The sequence below is a fragment of the Girardinichthys multiradiatus genome, chromosome X (genome assembly GCF_021462225.1).
Source record: "Girardinichthys multiradiatus isolate DD_20200921_A chromosome X, DD_fGirMul_XY1, whole genome shotgun sequence".
Lineage (NCBI taxonomy): Eukaryota > Metazoa > Chordata > Actinopteri > Cyprinodontiformes > Goodeidae > Girardinichthys > Girardinichthys multiradiatus.
The window spans coordinates 9,482,756-9,498,014 of NC_061817.1; the positions used below are offsets into that span (position 1 = coordinate 9,482,756).

Consider the following 15,259-nt stretch of genomic DNA (forward strand, 5'->3'; position numbering starts at 1 on the left):
GAGTGGAGAAGAAAAACTCCCTTTTAACAGGAAGAAACCTCCAGCAGGACCAGGCTCAGTGTGAGTGGCCATCTGCCACGACCGACTGGGGGTTTGAGAGAAAGAACAGAGCAGAGACACAAAGAGAACAAAGAAGCACTGATCCAGGAGTACTTTCTATGGGAAGGAGAAGTAAATGTTAATGGATGTAGCTCCTTTAGTTGTTTCACCTAGAAAGAAAGAACAGATAAACTCTGAGCCAGTTTTCAAGGTTAGAGTCTGAAAAAGAGCACATAGAGTTAGTTACAGTAAAGCTCAATCGCCATGTCTACAGGTCCTTCTCAAAATATTAGCATATTGTGATAAAGTTCATTATTTTCCATAATGTCATGATGAAAATTTAACATTCATATATTTTAGATTCGTTGCACACTAACTGAAATATTTCAGGTCTTTTATTGTCTTAATACGGATGATTTTGGCATACAGCTCATGAAAACCCAAAATTCCTATCTCACAAAATTAGCATATCATTAAAAGGGTCTCTAAACCAGCTATGAACCTAATCATCTGAATCAACGAGTTAACTCTAAACACCTGGCAAAGATTCCTGAGGCCTTTAAAACTCCCAGCCTGGTTCATCACTCAAAACCCCAATCATAGGTAAGACTGCCGACCTGACTGCTGTCCAGAAGGCCACTATTGATACCCTCAAGCAAGAGGGTAAGACACAGAAAGAAATTTCTGAACAAATAGGCTGTTCCCAGAGTGCTGTATCAAGGCACCTCAGTGGGAAGTCTGTGGGAAGGAAAAAGTGTGGCAGAAAACGCTGCACAACGAGAAGAGGTGACCGGACCTTGAGGAAGATTGTGGAGAAGGGCTGATTCCAGACCTTGGGGGACCTGCGGAAGCAGTGGACTGAGTCTGGAGTAGAAACATCCAGAGCCACCGTGCACAGGCGTGTGCAGGAAATGGGCTACAGGTGCCGCATTCCCCAGGTCAAGCCACTTTTGAACCAGAAACAGCGGCAGAAGCGCCTGACCTGGGCTACAGAGAAGCAGCACTGGACTGTTGCTCAGTGGTCCAAAGTACTTTTTTCGGATGAAAGCAAATTCTGCATGTCATTCGGAAATCAAAGTGCCAGAGTCTGGAGGAAGACTGGGGAGAAGGAAATGCCAAAATGCCAGAAGTCCAGTGTCAAGTACCCACAGTGAGTGATGGTCTGGGGTGCCATGTCAGCTGCTGGTGTTGGTCCACTGTGTTTTATCAAGAGCAGGGTCAATGCAGCTAGCTATCAGGAGATTTTGGAGCACTTCATGCTTCCATCTGCTGAAAAGCTTTATGGAGATGAAGATTTCATTTTTCAGCACGACCTGGCACCTGCTCACAGTGCCAAAACCACTGGTAAATGGTTTACTGACCATGGTATCACTGTGCTCAATTGGCCTGCAAACTCTCCTGACCTGAACCCCATAGAGAATCTGTGGGATATTGTGAAGAGAACGTTGAGAGACTCAAGACCCAACACTCTGGATGAGCTAAAGGCCGCTATCGAAGCATCCTGGGCCTCCATAAGACCTCAGCAGTGCCACAGGCTGATTGCCTCCATGCCACGCCGCATTGAAGCAGTCATTTCTGCAAAAGGATTTCCGACCAAGTATTGAGTGCATAACTGTACATGATTATTTGAAGGTTGACGTTTTTTGTATTAAAAACACTTTTCTTTTATTGGTTGGATGAAATATGCTAATTTTGTGAGATAGGAATTTTGGGTTTTCATGAGCTGTATGCCACAATCATCCGTATTAAGACAATAAAAGACCTGAAATATTTCAGTTATTGTGCAATGAATCTAAAATATATGAATGTTAAATTTTCATCATTACATTATGGAAAATAATGAACTTTATCACAATATGCTAATATTTTGAGAAGGACCTGTAGGAGAGAGAAAGGATTAAACACTAAAAGACAGGGCCATGTGGATCATCGGTAGAGGGTGAGCATTAAGTTGTTGCCAGCAAAAGCTCGGACAATGCCCCTCTCCAGAAAGATGTCACAAGTAGACACAGAGCCAGGCCAGGTGTAGCTTCTAGGAAGAGAAAAGAGAGAACAAAGTTAAAAGCTGAAATAACAGCAAATAATGCAAAATTGGAGAGTAGTGTGAGAATGTAGCAAAGAAGGTGAAAGTGGTCATTATGTCCTCCAGCAGCCTAAGCCTATAGCAGCATAACTACACAGATAGTTTCAGTTTATTTATTTATATAGCGCTTATTTACAACAATGTCGTCACAAGGCACCCCACAAGGGGTCCCTCTGATGGTTATTGTTATACTAAAAACCACAAGGATTGGGATACCTCCCTCTGTCAGACTGATTATAACCATTGGAAAAGAGAAGGGGTAATACAGGTAGCAGAAATGGAGGGTGTGTTTGCACCTCAACCATAACTGAGCCGGTTTAGGCTAAACCTGACTCCCCCTTACTCCATCCAACAGGGAGGGAGGAAGGCTCCATCCCTGATAAACTAAGCCACTGTAACTAAGCTTTATCAAAAAGGAAAGTTTTAAGCCTAGCCTTAAAAGTAGACAGGGTGTCTGCCTCACGGACCAAAACCGGGAGTTGGTTCCACGAGAGAGGAGCCTGATAACTAAAGGATCTGCCTCCCATTCTACTTCTAGAGACTCTAGGAACCACCAGTAAACCTGCAGTCTGAGAACAAAGTGCTCTGTTAGGAACATATGGAACAATCAGATCTCTGATGTATGATGGAGCTAGATCATTAAGGGCTTTATATGTGAGGAGGAGCATTTTAAATTCTATTCTGGATTTAACAGGGAGCCATTGAAGGGAAGCTAAAATAGGAGAAATATGATCTCTCTTTTTAATTTTCATCAGAACTCTTGCTGCAGCATTTAACTGCATTTTGTGGACATTGTGATAGTAAAGAATTACAATAGTCCAGCCTTGAAGTATCAAATGCATGGACTAGTTTTTCAGCGTCACTCCTGGATACAATATTTCTAATTTCGGCAATGTTCCGGAGATGAAAGAAGGAAATCCTAGAAACCTGCTTAATATGGGATTTAAATGACATGTCCTGGTCAAAAGTAACACCAAGGTTTTTTCCTTTATTACCGGAGGTCAATTTAATGCCATCCAGGTTAAGTGATTGACTAAGCAGTTTCTTTTTTAAAGACTCCGGTCCAAAGACGACAACTTCTGTCTTGTCTGAATTTAGAAGTAAAAAATGTAAAGTCATCCAAGTTTTTATGTCTTCAAGACATGCTTGTAGTCTATCTAACTGGTTGGGCTCATCAGGATTCATGGATAAGTAAAGCTGAGTATCATCAGCGTAACAGTGAAAATGTATCCTATGCTGCCTGATAATTTGATCTATTGGAAGCATATATAAAGTAAAGAGAATTGGCCCAAGTACTGAACCCTGTGGTACTCCACAATTTACCCTGGAGTTTAAAGATGATTTATCATTTACATGAACAAACTGGAATCTGTCAGAGAGATAAGATTTAAACCAGCCTAGCGCTGTTCCTCTGATCCCTACAGCATATTCCAGCCTTTTTAAGAGAATATTATGGTCGACTGTATCAAATGCAGCACTGAGATCTAACAGAACCAGAACAGACACAAGTCCATTATCTGAGGCAATAAGAATATCATTAGTGACTTTCAGCAGAGCTGTTTCAGTGCTATGATGAGCTCTGAAACATGACTGAAACTCTTCAAACAGGTCATTGTTGTGTAAATGCTCACACATTTGATTAGCAACTATTTTCTCAAGAATTTTAGGTAAGAATGGAAGATTGGATATAGGTCTGAAATGTTTCAAGTCATCTCAATCAAGCGAAGGTTTCTTAAGTAAAGGTTTAATTACAGCTACTTTAAAAGCTTGTGGTACATATCCATTTACTAAAGATAGATTAATCATATCTAAAATGGGGCTGGTAATCAGAGGGAACACTATCTTAAATAATTTGGTTGGGATTGGGTCTAACATACAAGTTGAAGGTTTAGATGAAGCTAATATTTCTGATAACTCAGGAAGCTCCACAGAATCAAAACAGTCCAAACACAGATCAGGTTCTGCAGTTATTTCCAATGTTGTCTCACTTGCTGAGGATGAAGTAATCATCTTCGGGAGTATGTCAAAGATTTTCTTTTTAATAGAATCAATTTTATTTAAGAAGAATCCCATAAAGTCATGACTGCTAAGAGCTAAGGGAATGGATGGCTCAACAGAGCTATGACTCTGTGTAAGTTTAGCAACTGTACTAAAGAGAAACCTAGGATTATTCTTGTTCTCTTCTATTAATGTTGAGAAATAAGCTGTTCTAGCTTGGCGAAGTGTCTTTTTGTACATAACAGTAGGCAATTTTTCCAGTTTAAGTAGGAATCCTCTAGGTGTGTAGAGCGCCATTTTCTCTCCAATTTTCTAACATTGTGCTTTAAAGTACGCAGCTCTGAATTAAACCAAGGAGCTAGCCTCCTATGAATGATTACCTTCTTTTTCAATGGGGCTGCATTGTCTAATGCATCACGCAATGATGAAGAAACACTATGAACAAAAGAATCAATTTGTGAAGGGGCAGAAACAGAATTATTGCCCTCCATTGTGCTTTTCAGTGATAATGAGGAAATTAAAAGTGGAACAGATTCTTTAAAGGTTGTTACAGCATCGTCTGATAATGATCTACTATAATGACATTTTCTTTTAGGTGTGGAGTACTCGGTTAAATTAAACTCAAAGGTTATTAAGAAATGGTCAGACAGGACAGGGTTATGAGAAAATATTGTTATGTCTTTACACTCAATGCCATATGTCAGCACAAGGTCCAGAGAATGAAGACAAAGGTGGGTAGGTTTGTTAATGTTTTGAGCAAAGCCAATTGAGTCTAAGATAGCATTAAACTCTATATTTAGGCTATTTCTTTCAGTGTCAACATGAATGTTAAAATCCCCCACTATAACTTTATCTGTATTTAACACTAAATCAGATAAAAGGTCTGAAAACTGATCTAAAAATTGAGAGTAAGGGCCTGGTGGATGGTACAAAACAACAAACAGAAGAGGTTTTAGTGCTTTGCAATTTGGATGAGGAAAACTAAGGATTAAATATTCAAAAGAGTTGTAGCTATTGATTGGTCTGGGACTAATCAATAAATCCGACCGAAAGATGGTTGCTACTCCTCCTCCTCACCGAGTATTTCGAGGAATGTGAAAATTTTAATAATTAGTTGGAGTTGACTCATTTATAGTAACATAATCCTCTTGCTGCAGCCAGGTTTCTGTGAGGCAAAATAAATCAATCTGATTGTCACAAATCAGGTCACTAACTAGCAATGTCTTTGAAGAGAGAGATCTTATGTTCAGTAAGCCACATTTAATTGTTTTATTTTTCTGTTCGGTCTGAGTTGTGTTTATGTTTATGAGATTTTTCTGATTTCCTCCTTTTAGATTATTTTCTAACCTATTCAATTTTGGCCGTGGGCGAGACACTGTCTTAATAGGGTAATGGGTGGGTAGCAGTACAGAAGCTGCAGAGAGGAGTATTAAACTACGACCCTGCTTCCTGGTCTGAACCCTGGGTTGTCACTAATAAATTCGGCCAGATTCCTAGAAAGAAGAGCAGCTCCATCCAAAGTGGGATGGATGCTGTCTCTCCGGATCAGACCAGGTTTTCCCCAAAATGTTCGGCAGTTATCAACGTAACCCACATCGTTTTCTAGACACCACCTAGACAGCCAGCGGTTGAATGACAACATGCGGCTAAACATGTCGTCACTGGTCAGATCAGGGATGGGACCAGAGTAAATTATGGAATCCAACATTGTTTTGGCAAACTTACACACCGAAGCAACACTAACTTTTTGTGACTGTAGATAAGATTTCTGTAATACCTTGTGGAGACTTCCCACCACTCAGTTCTGTCTCTTTTCCAGGTGTTACCAGACTACCTGAAGGCTTTGCTGGGTGTAGTTCCTCAGGGTAAGCCCAGTGACCAGCATATGCAACAGATTGCCAGGCTGGCCGCCCTACAGCATCGTGCCAAGGACGCCATCTACCTGCCCACCCTGTAAATATACTCCTAAGTTTGTTTTTAAGTGTCAGTAATTTCCTTCTATATAAATTAAAGAAATTCAGCTCACTCATGAATAAAAGCCTATTAATGCATTGGTATGGCTTGATCTAAGCTCAAGCTAAGATACCCGTTTAATCTAATAATACACATTTGCTGCCAACATTGACACCAGGCCTGTTTTGAATGTTTTTGTGTGTATCTAGGCGCGAGGTGCAGGAATGTGTCCCCTCACAGTTCTACAGCAAACAGGGCTCACAACAATGGCTGAATGTGGTAACACAGCACATGCAGTACGTCCAGCCCTTAAACCCATACCAGGCCCGTGCACAATTCCTCGGTAAGACATCAGGACTTTGTGAATGTGTCCGGCCCATTTAATGCTAAAATAAAGCAGCAAGTTTTTGTAGACTAGATTCTATATATTGACTATTTTCCCTTAGATTAAAACCTATCTCAATATTTGAGCAAACATCTGATCAAAGACAAGAGAAATACCCATTTAGGTACAGAAGTAATTAAAAGTTCTAATTATTTGGGGATTTTTTTATGTGGCCGATTGTATAAAAAGACTGTTTGTGTGTTTCTATTCAGGTCTGGTCAGTGCCTTCCCCATGTTCGGCTCTTCTTTCTTCTTCATACAGAGTTTGAGCTCTTCGTCTATCCAGGCTCCGTGCATCCTGGCTGTGAACCTGAACGGACTGCACTTTCTTAACAAGGACACCCACGTGAGTAAAAAGCTAATATGACCACAGTGTCATACATCCACAAAATCAAATTATGCATGCTTTCCATGTCCAGTGTGTGTGTGTGCAACAGTATAAAGACTGCCTATTTACTTCGTCATGAGTTTTTTAGGGGTTAAAATACGGAGTGTTTTACCATGTTGCTCTAAAACAAGTTTAATAGCTCTGTCTGCTGGTTACGTTGTTTACTGTTTATCCTTGCATGTCTATTCAGTAAGGTGTCCAGATAGTGCCGGGTGTTTCAAAATGGCCAGAGAAATCTTTGCCCTAATTAACAAAAACCATATGACCTGATTTGTTGATTCATATCTGACAAATTGATGACGCTGGAAGTTGGACAAATGTTTGTACTAAAAGTAATCACTTGTAGAATCACCAGAAAATTTGAAACAGCCCAATTTCCATCCAAACAAGCCACACACTAAACAAGTGATTAAATTGTCCACAAAGTAATGTCTGCATAAACATTATGTAAAATTATACAAATGTGCATTTTCTTATATTTATTTAAAGAAATATACCTTTGTATAATTACAAATAGTGTGTCCATAAAATTAATGTCTGATACATAAATGTGTCATAGTTTGGTTTTTTGATGGACCAAAATGCAGTGAAGAACTCCTGAAGCTCGCAAGTTTCAGGTAAGATGAGTCTTTATTATCCATGGCAGGACACAAACAGCGGTAGCAAACACACGAGATCACACATAAACTCACATACAGGTCCTTCTCAAAATATTTGCATATTGTGATACAGTTCATTATTTTCCATAATGTAATGATGAAAATTTAACATTCATATATTTTTGATTCATTGCACACTAACTGAAATATTTCAGGTCTTTTATTGTCTTAATACGGATGATTTTGGCATACAGCTCATGAAAACCCAAAATTCCTATCTCACAAAATTAGCATATCATTAAAAGGGTCTCTAAACGAGCTATGAACCTAATCATCTGAATCAACGAGTTAACTCTAAACACCTGCAAAAGATTCCTGAGGCCTTTAAAACTCCCAGCCTGGTTCATCACTCAAAACCCCAATCATGGGTAAGACTGCCGACCTCACTGCTGTCCAGAAGGCCACTATTGACACCCTCAAGCAAGAGGGTAAGACACAGAAAGAAATTTCTGAACAAATAGGCTGTTCCCAGAGTGCTGTATCAAGGCACCTCAGTGGGAAGTCTGTGGGAAGGAAAAAGTGTGGCAGAAAACGCTGCACAACGAGAAGAGGTGACCGGACCTTGAGGAAGATTGTGGAGAAGGGCCGATTCCAGACCTTGGGGGACCTGCGGAAGCAGTGGACTGAGTCTGGAGTAGAAACATCCAGAGCCACCGTGCACAGGCGTGTGCAGGAAATGGGCTACAGGTGCCGCATTCCCCAGGTCAAGCCACTTTTGAACCAGAAACAGCAGCAGAAGCGCCTGACCTGGGCTACAGAGAAGCAGCACTGGACTGTTGCTCAGTGGTCCAAAGTACTTTTTTTGGATGAAAGCAAATTCTGCATGTCATTCGGAAATCATGGTGCCAGAGTCTGGAGGAAGACTGGGGAGAAGGAAATGCCAAAATGCCAGAAGTCCAGTGTCAAGTACCCACAGTGAGTGATGGTATGGGGTGCCGTGTCAGCTGCTGGTGTTGGTCCACTGTGTTTTATCAAGGGCAGGGTCAATGCAGCTAGCTATCAGGAGATTTTGGAGCACTTCATGCTTCCATCTGCTGAAAAGCTTTATGGAGATGAAGATTTCATTTTTCAGCACAACCTGGCACCTGCTCACAGTGCCAAAACCACTGGTAAATGGTTTACTGACCATGGTATCACTGTGCTCAATTGGCCTGCCAACTCTCCTGACCTGAACCCCATAGAGAATCTGTGGGATATTGTGAAGAGAACGTTGAGAGACTCAAGACCCAACACTCTGGATGAGCTAAAGGCCGCTATCGAAGCATACTGGGCCTCCATAAGACCTCAGCAGTGCCACAGGCTGATTGCCTCCATGCCACGCCGCATTGAAGCAGTCATTTCTGCAAAAGGATTCCCGACCAAGTATTGAGTGCATAACTGTACATGATTATTTGAAGGTTGACGTTTTTTGTATTAAAAACACTTTTCTTTTATTGGTCGAATGAAATATGCTAATTTTGTGAGATAGGAATTTTGGGTTTTCATGAGCTGTACGCCAAAATCATCCGTGTTAAGACAATAAAAGACCTGAAATATTTCAGTTAGTGTGCAATGAATCTAAAATATATGAATGTTAAATTTTCGTCATAACATTATGGAAAATAATGAACTTTATCACAATATGCTAATTGTTTTAGAAGGACCTGTACATACGGAACCAGCGGGGAACAAAGGAAACAAATGGGCTTAAAGACATAACTGAACAGCAGGGGGAACCAATGACAAACGTGACCAGACAATCAAGGGAAAACACAGAACAGGTGTGGGCTTGGGGTGCAGGGAGACAAAACGAAAGACTAGACCAGGTAATTTAACAAAAACACAAACTCAAGAACTCAAAACACAAGCAGGTATGACAAAATGGGGTTTTGGTGAGACCATATAGTCAATGTTAAAATTGTTTTGGAATCTTATAGATTGACCTTGAAAATAGCAGTTGGTTTCTAAAATTTCCATATTACATCTGGTCATGTTTAGATCTACAGTTCTGGTCAAAAACATACATGCTTATCATGGAGACGAATGTCAAAGTAATTGGTGCATTTGATCAATTTTATTGAACCGTTCTTTTTCCAAGGTGTACTCATTATACTACATTCAATTTTGAAAACAGGAACTGACTGCTAGAGCTTGAATTTATTGTGATTTTTTTTTTCTATTCACGTAGGGTCATAATAACACACACTGACTGAAACCCTATTGAAAATTCTATGCTTTAAAGTCATGACTGTGCAAAGAAAGCAGCTAATTTAAATAAACTCTACCAACACTATCGAGAAGAACGGTCAAATATTCATCTTGTTTATGGTTACAAATTGCATATGGCTTTTCTGCTATTTGCCATCTGACATTTATCCAAATATCAATGGTGGTGTATTTATATACTTTATCAAAAGCCCTAAATGAACAGGACCTTCATGTCGCAGATGATTTTATGTTAACTTCTAACCACAACATACAGCTTTCCCAAAATCAGTGCTCATGGTTTAATAAAGTGAGGGAACAGATTTCCCAAAAATCTCATTTTAAGTTTTCATTTTAACTCCTGGCACTTATTGAGCTCCATATATACACCATCAGGAAACAGTTAACCACATGCAGCAGAAAGAAAACTAGCTGATAAACGTTCGTATTTGTTTGTTAATATTTTCATATGTGAGCATGTTTATGTGTGTGTGTATGTGTGTTGTTAGGACGCCATGGTACGTTTCCCACTGAAGGAGGTACAGTCAACTCGCACCCAGAGACCAACTTCAGGCTCCAGTTACCCATATGTAGAGATCATGATCGGAGACCTGCTCAACCAGCGAATCACACAGCTGCAGCTGGAGCAGGTGTGTAATTGTCTTAGTAAAAAACGGAGCATTCACAGAGAAAATTGTAATAGCAATTCACAGCATGCTAACATCATGGACATTATATGAAAGTAAATCTATTTTTACTTTAACAGGTTATCTCAAGTGCCATATTGATCTGTATGTTTGTGTTTCTCAGGGCCTCGAGTTGTGCCGAGTCATTGCCATGCACATGGAGAACATGCTGTCATTCAGAGAGAAGAGACTCACCTTGCCACCAAGTGAAATCACTCTGCTATAGCACAGAAATCCAGATGGTTGCACACAGAGATCACAGTTTAACGCCTCATGAGTGCACTATATCTACCTCTAAAATGTTTTAATATTTTCATATTTTTATACTCTTTTATTTTATCCTTGCTTAGCACTTAATGGATGAAATGTTCCCATTTTACCGTCACGATAAAATACTATTGTATTAACAATAATGTGTGTTTATTAACATCAGTTTGTACCCAGCAAAGGAAGAAGGTCCTCTTGTTGCTGTGCAAACTGTTTTCCTGGCAGTTTACCATTATACAAAAAAAATGAATATGTGTAATTGAACAACAAACATGTTTAACCTTATCTTACCTGCTACATTAGCAAATGGTTATGGTTTGACATCATGCACTGTCTTTCATTAAACTTGCATTACCCTCATAAATTCGAGATGAGGTGTTCTTCTGGTTTATGTGGGGATTCATTGCTATATAAGATAGAAGCAAGAGAAGGCCATCAAAGAAATTTTTTTTTCCTCTTTGCCATGTAAGCAAAGCCGAAGTACTCATCGGATAGTCGTAAAAAAGGGGCAGGTTTTGGTAAATAAGGTTTGAAGCCACAGGAATAGATAGTTTGCACTCAATAAATGTTTATTAGTACAATGCATATTTTCTAAATGATTGTTCTCTACAACTAATGTATTTGAACAATGCTGAACATTAAAGGTCGTAGTATAACCTCTGGTGAATAGTGTGTGAATTGGATTTTTAAGGTGCATACCCCTTACTTTTTTACATTTTGTTAAAATCACAAACCTCAATTTATTTTATTGGTATTAAAGTGACATGACAACATAAAGTAGCATATGATTCTAAAAAGGAAAGAAAAGTGTGGTTTTGATTATCTCACAGAGCACTGTGTAACCCAACATTGGAAAATGTAATGGTATAGGACAACTTTTAAGCCTTCTAAATCATGGCATCCACCTAAATTGAGCGGCAGGGCGGGTAGATAATTATTTAGAGGAGAGGCCAAAAGTTCCATGGGATCTCTGGGGGAGCTACAGTGCGCCAAACCTTTCAGTTGGGAGAATGTGGACAACCACTTGCCATTCACCCTACAAATCCGGACTTCATCGAAGTGGCATGAAAAACATTGTTTTCTAAACGAAGCCATAAGAAGCCCGGATTGCAGTTTGTATATGTGCAGGGTTGTTTGTCCTCTCTGTGTTGTTCTGGGATAGATTAGCAACTGACCGCTGGAGATGGCCACCAGCCCCCGCGATCCTGCGCAGAGACAGGGATTGGACAATGAAAATGAAACACCTGTCATTTTAGTGTGGGAGGTTTCATGGCTAAATTGGACCAGCCTGGTAGCCAGTCTTCATTGATTGCACATTGCACCAGTAAGAGCTGAGTGTGAAGGTTCAATTAGCAGGGTAAGAGCACAGTTTTGCTCAAAATATTGAAATGCACACAACATTATGGGTGACATACCAGAGTTCAAAAGAGGACAAATTGTTGGTGCACGTCTTGCTGGCGCATCTGTGACCAAGACAGCAAGTCTTTGTGATGTATCAAGAGCCACAGTATCCAGGGTAATGTCAGCATACCACCAAGAAGGACGAACCACATCCAACAGGATTAACTGTGGACGCAAGAGGAAGCTGTCTGAAAGGGATGTTCGGGTGCTAACCCGGATTGTATCCAAAAAATATAAAACCACGGCTGCCCAAATCACGGCAGAATTAAATGTGCACCTCAACTCTCCTGTTTCCACCAGAACTGTCCGTCGGGAGCTCCACAGGGTCAATATACACGGCCAGGCCGCTATAGCCAAACCTTTGGTCACTCATGCCAATGCCAAACGTCGGTTTCAATGGTGCAAGGAGCGCAAATTTTGGGCTGTGGACAATGTGAAACATGTATTGTTCTCTGATGAGTCCACCTTTACTGTTTTCCCCACATCCGGGAGAGTTACGGTGTGGAGAAGCCCCAAAGAAGCGTACCACCCAGACTGTTGCATGCCCAGAGTGAAGCATGGGGGTGGATCAGTGATGGTTTGGGCTGCCATATCATGGCCTTCCCTTGGCCCAATACTTGTGCTAGATGGGCGTGTCACTGCCAAGGACTACTGAACTATTCTTGAGGACCATGTGCATCCAATGGTTCAAACATTGTATCCTGAAGGTGGTGCCGTGTATCAGGATGACAATGCACCAATACACACAGCAAGACTGGTGAAAGATTGGTTTGATGAACATGAAAGTGAAGTTGAACATCTCCCATGGCCTGCACAGTCACCAGATCTAAATATCATTGAGCCACTTTGGGGTGTTTTGGAGGAGCGAGTCAGGAAACGTTTTTCTCCACCAGTATCACGTAGTGACCTGGCCACTATCCTGCAAGAAGAATGGCTTAAAATCCCTCTGACCACTGTGCAGGACTCGTATATGTCATTCCCAAGACGAATTGACGCTGTATTGGCCGCAAAAGGAGGCCCTACACCATACTAATAAATTATTGTGGTCTAAAACCAGGTGTTTCAGTTTCATTGTCCAACCCCTGTACATGTTTTGCAACAATTTTAGTCAATATTAAGGGCGTGTAAATGCAAGTACAGATGATTTACTTTTGTATTTAAACTGCTACAAATATTGCATAAACAGCATTTAAAGCTAATAGTTTTTTTTATTTAAACGACCGCTTCAACGTGTTATTTTGATTTTAGCTCTTATTGGCTATTTATCCGGAGTGTGTTTATTTTTTTGTTTTTAACTTATCTATTACTATCGGCAATACAAGTTTGCAGCAGTGACGCGGAGCCGGTGTGCTCTGTGCAGCAGAATAAGCACCCCTCTCCGAAATTCTCGGGCGCGTGGGTGTTTCTGAGTGGCTTCTCGCTGATTTCTTTGCCGTCATTGGTTAAGAATGACGAGTTTCGTGTGAACCAGGATTGGGAGGGGGCTGTGGTCAAACCCACGGCGACCTAAACAGCCCCAGGAGGAGAGGAGAGGAGAGAGGGTAGAGAAGAGTTGTGTTCGCAGCAGCAGCCACAGCTGTAGCCCCGCGTTTAAAGCCTGTATGGGCTAGTCCGTTAGCTAGCTTAGCTTAGTCCGTTGCGCCTCTCCTGCCGCTGATAACTCCGGCTCGCTTGCTCCGCGTTTTCCCCTCCGTCCCACCCGGTCTAGCCTGCTGCCCACCAACCGCTTCGAATATGATGAAGTTCAGGTTTCGTCGGCAGGGCACCGACCCGCAGAGAGAGAAGATAAAACAGGAGCTCTTCGCTTTTAACAAGGTAAAGTAACGGGACAAGGAGGGGAGGGAGACGGGGGTTCCTCATCTTCTGCAGCTCCACCAAAAAACAACTACATGGGTCTGTTTTATTAGAAACGGGGTGCAGTTTAGATGGAGATCACCCTGCAGCATCTAACCTGGCTGCTCGTCTGTGTTGCTGGCAGTGTACATGGATTCCCACACAGAGGGACATCGCTGCTTCTGATTGATGGGGCTGATTGCAGACCGGACTCGGACGGGCTTTGTTGATGAGTGTTTAAGGGGTGTTTGGCCTCCCATCAAAGTGAACAACAGAAACAGTACAAAACTTTTTTTTTTTTTTAGCTAATATTCTTTAAATTATACACTTGTTTTTTTTGGTCACTAATCAGGATTAATACGAGATTACAGATTAAAGGGGACAAATCTAAACCATAAGCAATTTCAGCAGTTTGATCCAGAAATAATATTATATTTTAATGATTTAATCTAAATTTGGAGACCCCCCCCCCCCCCCCCACACACACACACACACACTCACACAACACCCACAAAAGCTGTCCACCAATTCTTGTAAACTCACACAGACATAATCTGGTGTGAGTCTCAGGGGAAGTATGAAACTTTATATTGAAAGTTGATATTCCCTGAAGTTGATCTCATTTTGTTAAAGAAACTATCTCATGAAGCAACATTAAAACACAGTTGTGTAATATAGTGTTGATTTTACTGCTGAATTACCAAAAATACTCAAAAAGCCCAGCTGAAGGGGAATAAAGCTGATTCTGCTTTGTGTGTTTGGGTTGATGACTTCACAAGAGGCACAAGAATCACAAGAATCAGCTGCCCTTACTAAACATTTCATCGTATGAGCAACTTTTGACAGATTTCGACATGGATAATGAAGCCTTTGGGTTCAGCCCTAAATGACTAAGGCAGAGTTTGACTCGTATGTCGTCAAGCCTATGGACAGTCAAGCCGAAGCAAACCGTGATGTTGATGATGATCATCTTGACAATTTTAATTGTACTGATTGGTTTCTGTGCAAATTCACCACTGGTGAAATGAGTAAATGTAATTTTTGGGTTATACCACCTTAAATTGTTGTATTTGCTAGTTTAGTGGAACAAATAACTTGGTTAACAACTTCTCTCTTTCAAACTGACAAGCGATGGGTTTTTTTCCCCCGTTACTTCCTCCTTCTGTGCTGAATAGAACCAAAGGTGGGTGTATGGACCAGAGCCGGGCTACTTTTGTTTCCCAAAGGACCACATAAGCCACTGGGACTGTTGTCAAGAGCCAACACAAGTATATATTTGATAATAAACTGTAAAAATAAGTTTGATCACCTTCGGGAATATTTAAACTGAATAATAAAATGCCACCCCCCCACTTACTGATAATTGAAAAATATATTTATAGC

The 15,259-nt window shown here is 40.9% G+C and overlaps 2 protein-coding genes across 3 annotated transcripts in view; both read left to right on the top strand.

The window, feature by feature from the left end:
- LOC124863186 (unconventional myosin-XV-like) overlaps window positions 1-11,302 on the top strand; it is a 79,945-nt gene extending 68,643 nt beyond the window's left edge. Inside the window, exons 62-66 of the mRNA XM_047357454.1 lie at window positions 5,940-6,073; window positions 6,283-6,416; window positions 6,671-6,804; window positions 10,199-10,339; window positions 10,500-11,302. Coding sequence (XP_047213410.1) covers window positions 5,940-6,073; window positions 6,283-6,416; window positions 6,671-6,804; window positions 10,199-10,339; window positions 10,500-10,601 — 645 coding nt within the window. The 3' untranslated portion in view covers window positions 10,602-11,302. The remainder of the gene's footprint in view (window positions 1-5,939; window positions 6,074-6,282; window positions 6,417-6,670; window positions 6,805-10,198; window positions 10,340-10,499) is intronic.
- Window positions 11,303-13,468: 2,166 nt separating this feature from the next.
- Window positions 13,469-15,259, top strand: part of LOC124863015 (lethal(2) giant larvae protein homolog 1-like) — a 45,658-nt gene continuing 43,867 nt past the window's right edge. Inside the window, exons 1-2 of one of the 2 annotated variants that reach the window (XM_047357249.1) lie at window positions 13,470-13,858; window positions 14,022-14,156. Coding sequence is in view for 1 of the 2 variants with exons in the window: in XM_047357248.1 (XP_047213204.1) it covers window positions 13,778-13,858 (81 nt within the window). In the remaining variant the exon portion in view is untranslated. Of the gene's footprint in view, window positions 13,859-14,021; window positions 14,157-15,259 lie in introns of both variants that reach the window. The other variant, XM_047357248.1, reaches the window with a different exon arrangement.